The sequence below is a fragment of the Rhinopithecus bieti genome, unplaced genomic scaffold (genome assembly GCF_001698545.2).
Source record: "Rhinopithecus bieti isolate Rb0 unplaced genomic scaffold, ASM169854v2 scaffold_388, whole genome shotgun sequence".
NCBI classification, from domain to species: domain Eukaryota; kingdom Metazoa; phylum Chordata; class Mammalia; order Primates; family Cercopithecidae; genus Rhinopithecus; species Rhinopithecus bieti.
The window spans coordinates 2,080,438-2,094,993 of record NW_016803198.1 but is presented as its reverse complement, the minus strand read 5'-3'; the positions used below and the strand labels follow the sequence as shown (position 1 = coordinate 2,094,993).

The following is a 14,556-nucleotide window of genomic DNA, read 5'->3' as shown; positions in this document are numbered from 1 at the left end:
CCAAAGTGCTGGGATAATAGGCGTGAGCCACTGCATCTGGTCAAAGTGTATTATTTTCTCATTTGTCCTTTTCATTTATATTTTTAATGATAGCAAAGATTTTATACATATTCAGCATTTATCTACTTCCTGAGATGGTGATCCCTTAGTGGCTTTGGCTAGTTTCAACCCCTTTGTAATTAGCTACAGAATAGAAAAAGTGAAATTGCATATTTTCCCACTTTAGTATATGAAATCTACATAATTTAGTTTTTGTTTGTAAGCCATTGGTAGTGACAACAGACAAGAAATTCATTAGGATCTTATGTGACCTGTGGGTCTAAATGTTTATGTCCTTCCCTACTCTAGGAATGTCTGGGATTTTAGTCTTTCTGCCTATAATCTTTTTCACTCAGGGATCTAATCCGGCCATTGAAAACATTTTGTTTGGTCCTACATGGTATGGAGGATTTTAAATGTGAATACTTAGAGAGAGGAAATTAATCTCTTTCTCAATTCTAATCTCATTTACTTTTTCCAGTTTTTCTTTAACTCCACAAAAGTGACTAATGAAAGCACTTGAATTTGAGACCCCTGTTAGAAAACCGACTTTGGTTACTAAAATCAGAATCTCATGTCCCTGAGTGATACTGCAGACCTATTGGCACATTCTTACTATGATTTCTGTCTTTGCAATACCTCTTGTCAATTATTAATAGTGCCTGCCATCAAAATATCTTATGACATACAAGTTCAAAGCTTCCAGTCTTTTATTTAAAAGTGATGCTCAACTTTGGCTAAGCTTGAAGTCATACCCAAATGTCTGGAGCCATGAGGCCTGGAATTAGCCGACCTCTGTTGCTTGATCTCCGCAAAGCGGAGACAAGAGGGCACATTCCTGGGTTCTTTATTTACAAACCCTTCCCGCGCGCGCCCAAAGCTTTTCCCGCGCGTGCCTAAGTTTCTCCCGCGCGCGCCAAAACTGTTCCCGCGCGCGCCAACCTTTCCCGCGCGCGCCAACCTTTCCCACGCGCGCGCAAACATTTTCCCACCCAGGAAGATATGCAGCCCAGGGCGCAGGCGCGATCCTGTGCCCGGGAACAGTACAAACCCACGGCGCATGTGCGATTGTAATTTGAGAAGACCCGGCCCCTATCACCGCCCTGGCCCAACCTCTTTCCCTGCCAGCCTATATAAGGCATGACCCTACACTCAATAAACGAGACTTGATCAGGCTGTTTGTCTTGTCTCCATTTCTTGTGTTTTCTTATCTCCTCCATTCCCACTCCCCCTTCCAGGGCCCGTTCGACTGTCCTGCAGGTCGGGACACCTGGCGCCCGAACAGGGACCTGGACACGGGGGAAAAAGTGAGGAAGAAGGCACTAAAGTCGGCCGAAAGTGAAAGTGGAAAGAAATTCCTCCGGACGTCGTGGGAGCCTGCCGCGTTGGAACCAGAGGTGAGTAATAGTGTCTGATTATGGGACAAGAATTAAGCCAGCATCAAATTTATGTAGGGCAATTAAAAGAGGCTTTAAAAACACGAGGAGTAAAGGTTAAAAGTAATGATTTGTTTAAGTTTTTTGATTTTGTAAAAGAAACCTGCCCTTGGTTTCCACAAGAGGGGACCATTGACATAAAGAGGTGGCGTAGAGTGGGAGACTGTTTTCAAGATTACTATAGTACTTTTGGACCAGAAAAGGTTCCGGTGACAGCTTTTTCTTATTGGAATCTAATCAGAGATATAATAGATAAAAAGGAAAAAGAAAAAGATCCTGAGGTAATGGCGGTGGTTACTCAGACTGAGGAAATATTAAGAGGCAGCTCCCAAACCGACCTCGAAAAACCCATACCTAATAAAGAAATAGACCTTATATCGCTACAAAGTGACGAGGAAGAGGCTGGGGTCCCCTCAATGACAAATATAGAAACATCAAATAAGGAAAAGTTCAAAAAATACCCAGTTTTACCTACAACTAATGAAAGCAAAAGTAAAAATAACCTTAACTGTTCAGAAGTAAACTGGGATAATTTAGAGGAAGGGGCAGCAAAATATTATAATTCTGACTGGCCACAAACTCTTACTTATCCCCCTCCCTATAATAAGGCTTCTGCCCCCGCAGTTATGGCAGTAATAGACCCAAAAGAGGAGCTTAGAGAAAAAATTGCACAGCTTGAAGAGCAAATAAAGCTCGAAGAACTACATCAGTCTTTAATCACTAGATTGCAGAAATTAAGGACAGGAAGTGAGAGCGTTCAATACCCTAAAGGAATAGAGAAACCCTCTCACCCTCAGAGACCCGGACAGCATGTCCCAAAAGGAAGGTCGCTTGGTAGTAGGGATAGGGAGGATTCCTCTCCTCGAGATGTTTTTCCAGTAACGGAAACTACAGATACGCAGGGTCGAGCCTGGAGACACCACAATGGGTTTGAATTTACTGTAATAAAAGAACTAAAAACTGCTGTCTCGCAATACGGAGCTACTGCCCCGTACACCCTGGCCATAGTCGAATCTGTGGCCGAAAATTGGCTCACTCCCATAGATTGGAATACCTTAGTTAGAGCAGTTCTTTCCGGAGGCGACCATCTGATTTGGAAGTCAGAATTTTATGAAAATTGTAGAGATACGGCCAAGAGAAACCAACAAGCCGGAAATGGTTGGGATTTTGATATGCTAACTGGCTCGGGTAATTACACAGAAACCGATGCTCAGATGCAGTATGATCCTGGACTGTTTTCTCAAATCCAAGCAGCGGCTACCAAAGCCTGGAGAAAACTTCCTGTTAAGGGGGATCCAGGAGCCTCGCTCACGGGGGTCAAACAAGGACCTGATGAGCCTTTTGCAGACTTTGTACATAGACTTTTAACCACAGCCAGCAGAATATTTGGAAATGCCGAGGCAGGGGTGGATTATGTAAAACAGCTAGCTTACGAAAACGCTAACCCGGCTTGTCAGGCAGCAATCAGACCTTATAGAAAGAAAACAGACTTAACAGGTTACATCCGCCTCTGTTCAGACATAGGGCCCTCATATCAACAGGGTTTGGCTATGGCTGCTGCCTTTAGTGGACAAACCGTAAAAGACTTCCTCGCTAGTAAAAATAAGAATAGCAAGGGGTGCTTCAAGTGTGGAAAATTGGGACACTTCGCTAGGGATTGTAAGGGAGAGCTAGCTAAGACCTTAGAGGCAAAAGCTCCAGGCCTCTGCCCTAGGTGTAAAAGAGGAAAACATTGGTCCAATGAATGTAAATCTAAAATTGACAATCAAGGAAATCCCCTAACACCTCAACAGGGAAACGGATTGAGGGGCCGGCCCCAGGCCCCGAAACAAGCTTATGGGGCGGTCAGTTTTGTACCAACCAACAACAATCCGTTTCACAGCTTAGTAGAGCAACCCCAGGAAGCGCAGGATTGGACCTCTGTTCCACCTCCCACACAGTATTAACCCCTGAAATGGGACCTCAGGCCCTAAGTACGGGTATATATGGGCCCCTACCCTCAAACATGTTTGGATTAATCCTGGGGAGAAGCAGCGTCACCATGAAAGGCCTACAGGTCTTTCCAGGAATAGTGGATAGTGATTATATAGGAGAAATCAAAATCATGGCCAAGGCTATTGACAACATCATTATCATTCCTCAAGGGGATAGAATAGCGCAGTTACTCCTGTTACCATTGCTAAAAACAGCTAATAAAGTCCAATCGCCCCTAAGGGGAAAGGGAGGATTCGGATCCTCAGACATCTACTGGGTACAGCCCATTACTAATCAAAAACCCTCTCTCACCTTGTGGCTAGACGGAAAGTTATTTACAGGACTGATAGACACAGGGGCCGATGTAACAATTATTAAACAACAAGATTGGCCCTCCAGTTGGCCCACTTCAGAGACCTTAACAAATTTACGAGGAATCGGGCAAAGTAATAACCCTAGACAAAGTTCCAAATATCTCACCTGGAGAGATCAAGAAAGTAATTCCGGTCTCATTAAGCCATTTGTTATCCCTGATTTGCCTGTTAACCTTTGGGGTAGAGATCTTCTCTCCCAAATGAGGGTCATGATGGGTAGCCCAAATGATATAGTCACTGCACAAATGTTGGCTCAGGGCTACCACCCTGGAAAAGGGTTAGGAAAAAGAGAAGATGGCATTTTACAGCCAATCCCAGCCATAGGAAAATTGGATAAAATGGGGCTTGGAAATTTTTAACCGTGGCCATTGACATGCCTGCACCCCAAAAATTTGCTGATCCAATCACTTGGAAATCAGATGAACCCGTTTGGGTTGATCAATGGCCACTAACCAATGAGAAGCTTGCCGCTGCCCAACAGTTAGTGCAGGAACAATTAGAGGCAGGACACATTACAGAAAGCAACTCTCCTTGGAACACCCCCATATTCGTCATAAAAAAGAAATCTGGAAATTGGAGACTCTTACAAGATCTAAGAGCAGTAAATGCTACTATGGTCCTTATGGGCGCCTTACAGCCAGGGCTACCCTCTCCGGTAGCAATCCCTCAAGGATATTTTAAAATTATCATAGACCTTAAAGATTGCTTTTTTACAATTCCCCTTCATCCTACTGACCAAAAACGATTCGCCTTTAGCTTACCATCTGTAAATTTCAAAGAACCAATGAAACGATACCAATGGAAAGTGTTACCTCAAGGTATGGCCAACAGTCCCACCTTGTGTCAAAAATATGTGGCTACGGCCATACACTCAGTTAGAGAGACATGGAAACAAATGTATATTATACACTATATGGATGACATTCTTATAGCAGGAAAAATGGGAGAACAAGTTTTACAGTGTTTTGCTCAACTCAAGCAAGAACTAACCACGGCGGGTTTACAAATAGCTCCAGAAAAAATACAACTACAAGACCCTTATACATATTTAGGTTTTCAAATAAATGGACCTAAAATTACAAATCAAAAGGCCGTTATCCGTAAAGATAAGTTACAAACCCTCAATGATTTCCAAAAGCTCCTTGGAGACATAAATTGGCTTCGGCCCTACTTAAAACTCACCACAGGAGACTTAAAACCCTTATTCGACACCCTGAGAGGTGACCCCAGCCCTAAGTCCCTTAGGTCGTTATCAAAAGAAGCTCTTTTATCACTTAATAAAGTAGAGGCGGCCATTGCTGAGCAATTTGTTACTAACATAGACTATTCACAGCCATTAACCCTTTTAATATTTAACACAACACTAACACCTACTGGTTTATTCTGGCAAAATAACCCTATTATGTGGGTCCACTTGCCTTCATCTCCCAAAAAGGTATTACTCCCCTATTATGATGCCATAGCAGATTTAATTATTCTAGGGAGAGACAATAGCAAAAAATATTTTGGAATTGAACCCTCTATGATCATACAACCTTATTCTAAGCCACAAATCCATTGGTTGATGCAAAATACTGAAACGTGGCCGATTGCTTGCGCCTCTTATGCTGGCAACTTAGATAACCATTATCCACCAAACAGGCTTATTCAATTTTGTAAGCTGCATGCTTTTGTCTTCCCTCATGTTACCAGTAAAACACCTTTAGACAATGCCTTATTAGTATTCACTGATGGGTCATCCACAGGAACTGCTGCATACACCTTTGCAGACACCACTGTTAAATTCAAAACCAGCCATACTTCAGCTCAGCTAGTAGAATTGCAGGCCCTAATCGCAGTACTGTCAGCCTTCCCTAATCAGGCCCTTAATATTTATACTGACAGTGCATATTTAGCTCACTCAATACCTTTACTTGAGACCGTAGCACAAATCAAACATGTCTCAGACACAGCCAAGTTATTTTTACAATGCCAACAATTAATACATGACAGATCAACACCTTTCTTTCTTGGACATATTAGAGCTCATTCAGGATTACCAGGACCTCTATCCCAGGGCAATCAACTGGCTGATATGGCAACCAAGACGGTAGCCATAGCTACAAATACAAACCTAGCCCAAGCACAGGCTATTCATGCCTTACACCATCTTAATGCTCAAACTTTGAGACTGATGTTTAAAATAACTAGAGAACAAGCAAGACAAATAGTTAAACAATGTCAGACCTGTATAACATACCTGCCAGTCCCTCACTTAGGAATTAACCCAAGAGGACTAGTTCCCAACATGATTTGGCAAATGGATGTCACTCATTATTCAGAATTCGGTAACTTAAAATACATCCATGTATGTATAGATACATTTAGTGGATTTATACTGGCCACCCTACAAACAGGCGAAGCTACCAAACATGTCATAGCTCATTTACTACACTGTTTTTCCATAGTTGGAAAGCCTAAACAACTAAAAACAGACAATGGTCCTGGTTATACATCCAAAGCCTTTCAAGACTTTTGTCTTAAATTACAAATAAAACACATTACTGGAATTCCCTATAACCCTCAAGGACAAGGAATAGTTGAAAGAGCACACCTATCCTTAAAAACCACCATTGACAAAATAAAAAAGGGAGAATGGTACCCTACTAAGGGCACCCCTAGAAATATCCTTAATCACACACTTTTTATTTTAAATTTTTTAAATTTGGACAACCTGAACAGATCAGCAGCCGATCGATTTTGGCATTCCGAGTCCAAAAAACAATTTGCCACGGTTAAATGGAAAGACCCCTTAGACAACACATGGCATGGTCCAGACCCAGTGTTAATCTGGGGAAGAGGCTCAGTTTGTGTTTTTTCTCAAACTCATGATGCAGCCAGATGGCTACCAGAGCGACTGGTAAGACAGGTACCTAACAATAACCAATCCAGGGAGTAATTTTCTCCCTGAGAGTACTCTTTTCCTCTATTGCAGAGATGAACTTCAACTACAAGCCCCTCTGGACCATGGTGCTGATTTGCCAAGCACTCCAGGTATATGCCGGCTTTGGTAATCCCCATGAGGCCCGTAAATATATACGACAACGATACGGTAAGCCCTGTGATTGTTTGGGGGGATATGTGACCTCCCTTCCAAATACGTACATCTCAGCTGTGTCCTGCTCCGCTTACACAGCATACCTGTCTAGTGACTCTCTTAAGTGGAGGTGTGTGTCAACCCCAAGAATATTTAGTGGAGGGGATACCACAACCTGCCCTTGTGACACATTTGAGACTGCTATGCATAGTTCCTGCTACACTACTTATTTAGAATGTACCTCTGGCGGTAAAACATACTATACTGCTATCCTAACAAGATCTAGAACCCCTACTATAGGGGCCAATAGTGTCCCTACAGTTGTAGGAAGTACCAATAACCTTATATCAGCTGGCTGTACTGGAACTGTAGGACAGCCTGTCTGCTGGAATATTCACCCCCCTCTTCATACCTCTGACGGAGGAGGACCACAAGACAAGGTCCGAGAAATTAGGGTATACAAAAAACTTGAAGAGTTGCAAAGGTCCCTGTACCCGGAAATTCACTACCACCCCTTGGCCTTGCCCAAAGCCCGAGGGAAAGAGAAAATTGATGCCCAGACCTTTGCCCTCCTCACGGCTACTCATAACCTGCTTAACAATTCCAACTCTAGTCTGGCTGATGACTGCTGGCTGTGTCTGCAATCAGGAGATCCCGTTCCTCTTGCCATACCCAGTAATAACTTAAATTATACATCCAATACCCCTTGCACCATAATTCCTCCCCTTAAAGTACAGCCTTTAGAATTTCCTAGTTCCTCTTGCATCTACTCCCCTCCCCTTAATAACACTTACGACCTCGATGTAGGATTCAATCAATTCAATAATTGTTCCACCATAGTAAATATTTTCCAATCGCTGTGTGCCCCAAACAGCTCGGTTTTTATATGTGGCAATAATAGGGCTTATACCTATTTACCTACTAACTGGACAGGACGCTGTGTCTTAGCCACACTTTTACCTGACATAGACATTATCCCTGGAGATGAACCTGTACCTATCCCAGCTATAGATCACTTTTTAGGAAGAAACAAAAGGGCAATACAATTTATCCCCTTACTTGCAGGATTAGGCATAACTACTGCCGTAGCAACTGGGGCTACAGGCCTAGGGGTTTCTGTTACTCAATACACCAAATTGTCTCGCCAACTGATCTCAGATATGCAGGCCATTTCGAGTACTATACAAGATTTACAAGATCAGGTAGATTCTCTGGCAGAAGTAGTGCTCCAAAATAGAAGAGGCCTAGATTTACTAACTGCAGAACAGGGAGGCATCTGCTTGGCTTTACAGGAGAAGTGCTGTTTCTATGCCAACAAATCCGGGATCGTCAGGGACAAAATCAGGCGTCTACAAGAAGACCTAGAAAAACGACGAAAAGAAATAACCGATAACCCGTTTTGGACTGGGTTCCATGGACTCCTTCCCTATCTTATGCCATTCCTGGGCCCCCTGCTTTGCCTATTGCTCTTACTCTCTGTAGGACCTTTGGTTTTCAATAAGCTCATGACATTCATTAAGCAACAAGTCGAGGCTATCCAAGCGAAGCCTATACAGGTCCATTATCATCGCCTAGAACAAGAAGATCGCGGTGGTTCATACTCACACCCATTATGACCACCTTCCCTATGCGCTGAACTGGACAGCCAATGACGGGTAAGAGAGTATCATCTCTCACTAACCTAAGACAGGAGGGCCGTCATAAGCTACTGCCTAATCCCATGACGGGTACCAGTGATGAGATGCATTACTCCAACCTAAGACAGGCGCAGTTCCCGAGGGACAATCTTCTAGCCATAATTATATATAAAAAAGGGGGACCTGTCCGGAGCCATGAGGCCCGGAATTAGCCGACCTCTGTTGCTTGATCTCCGCAAAGCGGAGACAAGAGGGCACATTCCCGGGTTCTTTATTTACAAAACCTTCCTGCGCGCGCCCAAAGCTTTTCCCACGCGCGCCTAAGTTTCTCCCGCGCGCGCCTAAGTTTCTCCCGCGCGCGCCAACCTTTCCCGCGCGCGCCAACCTTTCCCGCGCGCGCGCAAACATTTTCCCGCCCAGGAAGATATGCAGCCCAGGGCGCAGGCGCGATCCCGCGCCCGGGAACAGTATAAACCCACGGCGCATGCGTGATAGTAATTTGAGAAGACCCGGCCTCCGTCACCGCCCTGGCCCAACCTATTCCCCTGTCAGCCTATATAAGGCATGACCCTACACTCAATAAACGAGACTTGATCAGGCTGTTTGTCTTGTCTCCATTTCTTGTGTTTTCTTGTCTCCTCCATTCCCACTCCCCCTTCCAGGGCCCGTTGGACTGTCCTGCAGGTCGGGACACCCAAATATTATGTCACAAAATTAAACATCTTTTTCTGAGTGGGTTTTGAGATAACTTCATGTTCAAACCTATTCTTTTGAGTCTTTGGTTCTGTTCTTTAAATTATGTGATTATGTACATTAGTATCCATTATTTAGTCACTGGAAATCCGACCTTGAATGAATAGGGCAAAAACTTTTTATTGTTGTCCACAATATGACTATAAGTATAGACAAAGCAAGTTTTATGATTACCGTTGTACGGATGAGAATATTTCTTTAAACCTGAACACATTTAATGATTTTGACATCATGGTCTCAGCTTTTTTTTTCTTTTTTTTTCTAACCCTTATCACTTGTGATAGGACAATAACATACATCAAGAAAGGACATGTTGAAATCAATTTAATCAAAGTAAAGAAAAATATTTCTGAAAAGGTGATATATTTTTTAATCCAAATTAATTTATTTTTACCCTTAATGTTTTATGAATCCTATACAAAGAGGATACAGGATAAGACAAATTTGACAAAATTGATGTTTCAGCAATAACATATATTGAGAATATTGATGTGTTGTACAAGCTTCCTTAAAGCTTCCTCAGATATAACACAACTGTTATAATATAGGGGCTACTCTTACCCACATTTTGCGGATGAGAAAATGAAAAGACTAAGAAGTCAAATAACATTTAATGGTTATGAAACTTGTGGGTGACAAAGCCAGGACTCTAATCTAGGGTCATTCTTGTAATTAGTACTACATTTCCACCCTTCTCTAATGTTATTATATTGTTTTTATTTCAGCAGTAATATGAACAACTTTTTCTGGAAAACAGTTCCAATGAGTATAGAAATTACAATGGAGAATCTGTCATAATTTTCTATTTTCTCACTTGTACAATCTGCCATTTCCTGGGTAATGTTTTTTTCTGAAATTGAGACGTGTTGCGGCTAGCAGTAGCAGTCTCTGCATTAAAGAGATTCCAGATGATTTAGACAAGTTGCTTACAATTTGCATTTATGTTTGGGAAAATTATAGCAATGGTCTCCATGAGGTTTCCGTCACCTCATTGCTCAGAGATCCCCTTGTTTAGACACAGACACAGACACAGACACAGTCTTTGCTGAACAAAAAATATACAAACTGAGAATCACAGAAAAAGCAAACACAAAACCGTAAGTATCTGTTCCTTTTGTTGCCATTGTATAATTCTGTATCTAAATGATTTGATCTCTTCTTGCTACAGGTGAGTGACTCACAAAAGCTGATGGGAATTTACATGACCAATAAAATGGTTTCTAATGTTATACACAGGTGACAGAAATGTTCTCCAGCTGATCAGAGAGGGAATAATGTTTTTATGTTGCCAAAGGATGAACCTATTTTCTTCAGCCAGACTGCACATTTATATCAACTGAGGAAAGAAAGAAAAATCTCCTGACCTTCATCAAATTACTACATAAAATTTAGATTTTTTGATTGACACATAAATATGAAAAGCAGTGTAAGTTCTGAAATATAGTATTAAGAACTTGAAAACAGGATTTGAAGACACTTTCTACTAAAGAAGAGGGTAGTGGGGATATAACAATAGCACAGAGTATTCTCAAGCAAAGTAATGAGCAATAACATTTATCAGCTGGACAGTGAGGAAAAACAAGAGCTTGAGATCCTATTAGCAGCACCCAAGTTTACTAATGAGAGTATATTGTATAAATTCATGGCTACCCAGGTATCCCTGAAGAGCATTATAAGAAATGTCATTGACTTTTTCATCTTAATTTAAATGCATTAATAATGTTACAGCAATAATGGAATACAGAGCTGCTGGTGCTGATCATCTATTTTTAAGAACCCTTATGTTATAGATAAGGTAGTTAAAAATGCAATAAGGGAGCTGAAACTTTCCCAAAGTTATATAATGAATGAGCTACAAAACCAGTAGTGATCTGATACGGTTTGACTGTATCCCCACCCAAATCTTATCTTGAATTCCCACCACGTGTTGTGGGAGGGACCTGGCAGGAGGTGATTGAATCATGGGGGCAGGTCTTTCCTGTCCTGTTCTTGTGACAGTGAATGAGTCTCAAGAGATCTGAGGGTTTTAAGGAGGGGAGTTTCCCTGCACAAGCTCTCGTCCCTCATCTGCTGCCATGTGAGACGTCCCTTTCACCTTTCACCATGATTGTGAGGTCTCCTCAGTCACGTAGACAAGTAAGTCCAATAAACCTCTTTCTTTTGTAAGTTGCCCAGTCTGGGATATGTCTTTATCAGGAGCATGAAAATGAAGTAATGTATGATCTGATTCAACTTTTTTTATTTTGTAAAAAGATATCTCAAGGAAGGCATTCTAATGGAGCATGAACAGTAAGTCATATCTTACAGAGTTAGTCTCAACACCTATTGTCACAAATTTATTGTTTATTGTCACAATCCTCAACCCTTAGAGGAACTACAATTATGCAAATTATTCATGACCAGGGGAAAGGTTGTGCTGTTTTGAAGTCGTTGAACACACCGCAAAATGTGAAGCAAGCTACATTTCAATAGAGTCTAGGCCCATAAGTCTCAAAGTGTTTTCCTTGGAACAGCAGCATTGGCATCCTTTGGGAGCTTGTTAAAAATGCAGATTGTTGGTTCTAATCTAGATACTCTGGGGATGGAGCCTAACAATTTGTGTTGGATCTACTTCACACCAAAGTTTGAAAACCACTGGTGAAAAAGAAAAACCCTAGTCAAAAGCACTGTTTTGAAGATAAAATATAAAATTTCAATCTTTGTTGTGCCACTAAACGGCTGTGTTACTTTGAGAAATTTACCTCACTTCCCTAAGATACATTTTCTCCATTTGCAAACATTACCTATTTTATATGGTTCATGTGACATTAGAAAGAAATAAAGCATAGGGAAATACTAAACGTTCTTTGGAGAGTAAAATCCCCACAGCTGAGAATCATTTGTTTAGAGGCTGATAGTTTTTATTTTTGATAGTCACAGCTAGTAGAAGAGGTTTCTACTGACATCTGGGTGAGTACACAAGGATGTTACTAAAATCCTATAATGAACAACATAGCTCCCCACAACAAAGAATTAATCTGGTTCGAATATCAATAGTGCTAAGTTTCAGAAATTCTGCACTAACTTACGAAATTTATTTTTATTATCCAATTTACCATCACTTCTACTGCTTCCATTTTTCTCTGATTTATAAATAATAGCATAGATACTAACAATGCTAATTTATATTTTGAAAATACATAATGCATGTCAAAGATGCAAGTGAGATGCAGATAAAAGGATTTATTTTTTCTTATTTCTAATCTTCGGTGATTGTTGATAGAAGGTAATAAAAATGTTTCTTTCATCACATGTTAAAATTTACATATTCCACAGGAAAAGAGATTAAAATAATTTGAAGAGCTTGCTTCAGTTCAGCTCACTGAACAATTTTATCCCTCCACCTTGCTTATAATAAATCTCTGGCCCTAGCAAACACAGTGATAACTGAAATAGAAGGCAATCTTGTTGCCACTTTTTCTATATCACATCATTAGCTATCCTGCTGCAACTTTAAGTATTATTCAAGATCACCATGTATTAGAGACATCCAAGGCAGACTAATACAGTAGAGAAATATTTTATCAGCTTCTGTGTAGGTTAGATGAAAACAGTAACATTTTTTCCTCCCCATTCTTTTCAACCTACACTTGGATGACAAACGCCATACAGTTACTACAGGAGAAATGGATCATCTAATGGTATCTCACCATCATACTGCTTACATAATAAAAGAGTGTAGGTGATTAATGATGTTCAGAAAATAAATTACATGTTTTTTTCCCCACATTTGTTATAGAATCATGTACATAATCAAAAAACAAAAACAAAAAACAACCATGAAGAACAATCTTCTAACAGCAGGCAATAGAGCTTTACTTACGTAGGAGAGGGGTACAATTTGGTTCTAAGTTTGCCTGTAATTCAGATTATTTGACCATTTCTGATAAGCTGGCATGGAAGGCCTGCTTTACCCAGTTCACCTGAGGGAGTGAGGAATCTCCAACTTTTTTTAAAAGTCCATCATAAAGGGAAAAAGGCATATGATTCTGAGCACAGTAAGGTGTCACCCAGAAATGTCAGTGGTCTACCTCCCAGCTCATGAACTGGAATGAAAACCTCTGGATTTGAATATTAGTTTTCAAGGCAGTTCTGCTTTTATTCCTAACAAAGTGGTCCATGAAAATATAAGGAGGCCTTCTTTCTGCAACCTCACCATAAATCATGGCTTAGCTTTGATAGTTAATGAACTCAGGTGGGGTGCAGTGGCTCATGTCTGTAATCCCAGCACTTTGTGAGGCCAAGGCGGGTGGATCACCCGAGGTCAGGAGTTCAAGACCAGCTTGACCAACATGGAGAAAACCCATCTCTACTGAAAATACAAAAAATTAGCTGGGTATGGTGGCGGGTGCCTGTAATCCCAGTTACTTGGGAGGCTGAGGCAGGAGAATCGCTTGAACCCGGGAGGCGGAGTTTGAAGTGAGCCAAGATTGCATCCTTGCACTCCAGCCTGGGCAACAAGAGCAAAATCCATCTCCAAAAAACAACAACAAAAGAATTCTGTTAACAGTACCCATAAGAAGAAGTAGGCCGGTATAAAAATGTGGCAGAAAGGAGTGCCAGTACTCAGCCAAAATAAATTTCTTGAAAGATGCAGATGTACCCATTAGTCATGCCAGTAGCATCCATCTGAGGAATCAGGGTTTCAAATACAAATTGTCACTAGCAGGAATGGGGGAGGCCAGCTGAAGCCTCCTGGTCTAGCAGACTCAGTAGAAACTAGCCAAGGTGGCACTTAGCTAGAAAAAGGGAAGCTGAGTAAGGGGAAAAAAAAAAAAAGGAATTGTTGGTGACCAAATATATAAAAGAGAGCTTGAATTGTATAGCACTTAAAATCGTAATAGATAATAATGCTTAGCAAGTGCTTATGTTGTTAGTATGGTACTAGAATCTCTCTATCTTTGCAATGATTTTTAAATGTATGTTACAATAACCTCCATTTACAGATAAGAAATTTAGGGTAAATGACTTATTATTGACAAATTTCTCCAATTTTATGTTGATTCTCTTAAAAAAAATTCTACCTTATTTTGCCAGCCACTTAATACCAATGCCCTGGAAATTTTTGCTCGCACTTTCTAATGAAACTCTTTTATAAAGGGTGCTGACCAGTTTCACTGTCCATTCAAAGCCATTTTTTTTTTCAATTTAAATGAAAATCAGCTCTTTGAGTTTTCTCCAGCTGTAGATGGCAGTAAAAAGCCCTCGCTTCTTTAAACTCTCTCTTA

The 14,556-nt window shown here is 41.0% G+C and overlaps 1 protein-coding gene across 1 annotated transcript; it reads left to right on the top strand.

Moving 5' to 3' along the window:
* The first annotated feature begins 1,259 nt into the window (after positions 1-1,259).
* LOC108527504 (syncytin-1-like) lies at positions 1,260-8,773 on the top strand. Its single transcript, XM_017868824.1, has 2 exons — positions 1,260-1,436; positions 6,800-8,773. Exon 2 carries the CDS (start codon positions 6,800-6,802, stop codon positions 8,513-8,515), a length of 1,716 nt encoding a protein of 571 aa, XP_017724313.1. The 5' UTR covers positions 1,260-1,436; the 3' UTR covers positions 8,516-8,773.
* Positions 8,774-14,556: the final 5,783 nt, after the last annotated feature.

Coding starts and splice junctions, on each gene's coding strand:
- LOC108527504 (XM_017868824.1), top strand. CDS start 6,800: ATGAACTTCAACTACAAGCCCCTCTGGACCATGGTGCTGATTTGCCAA.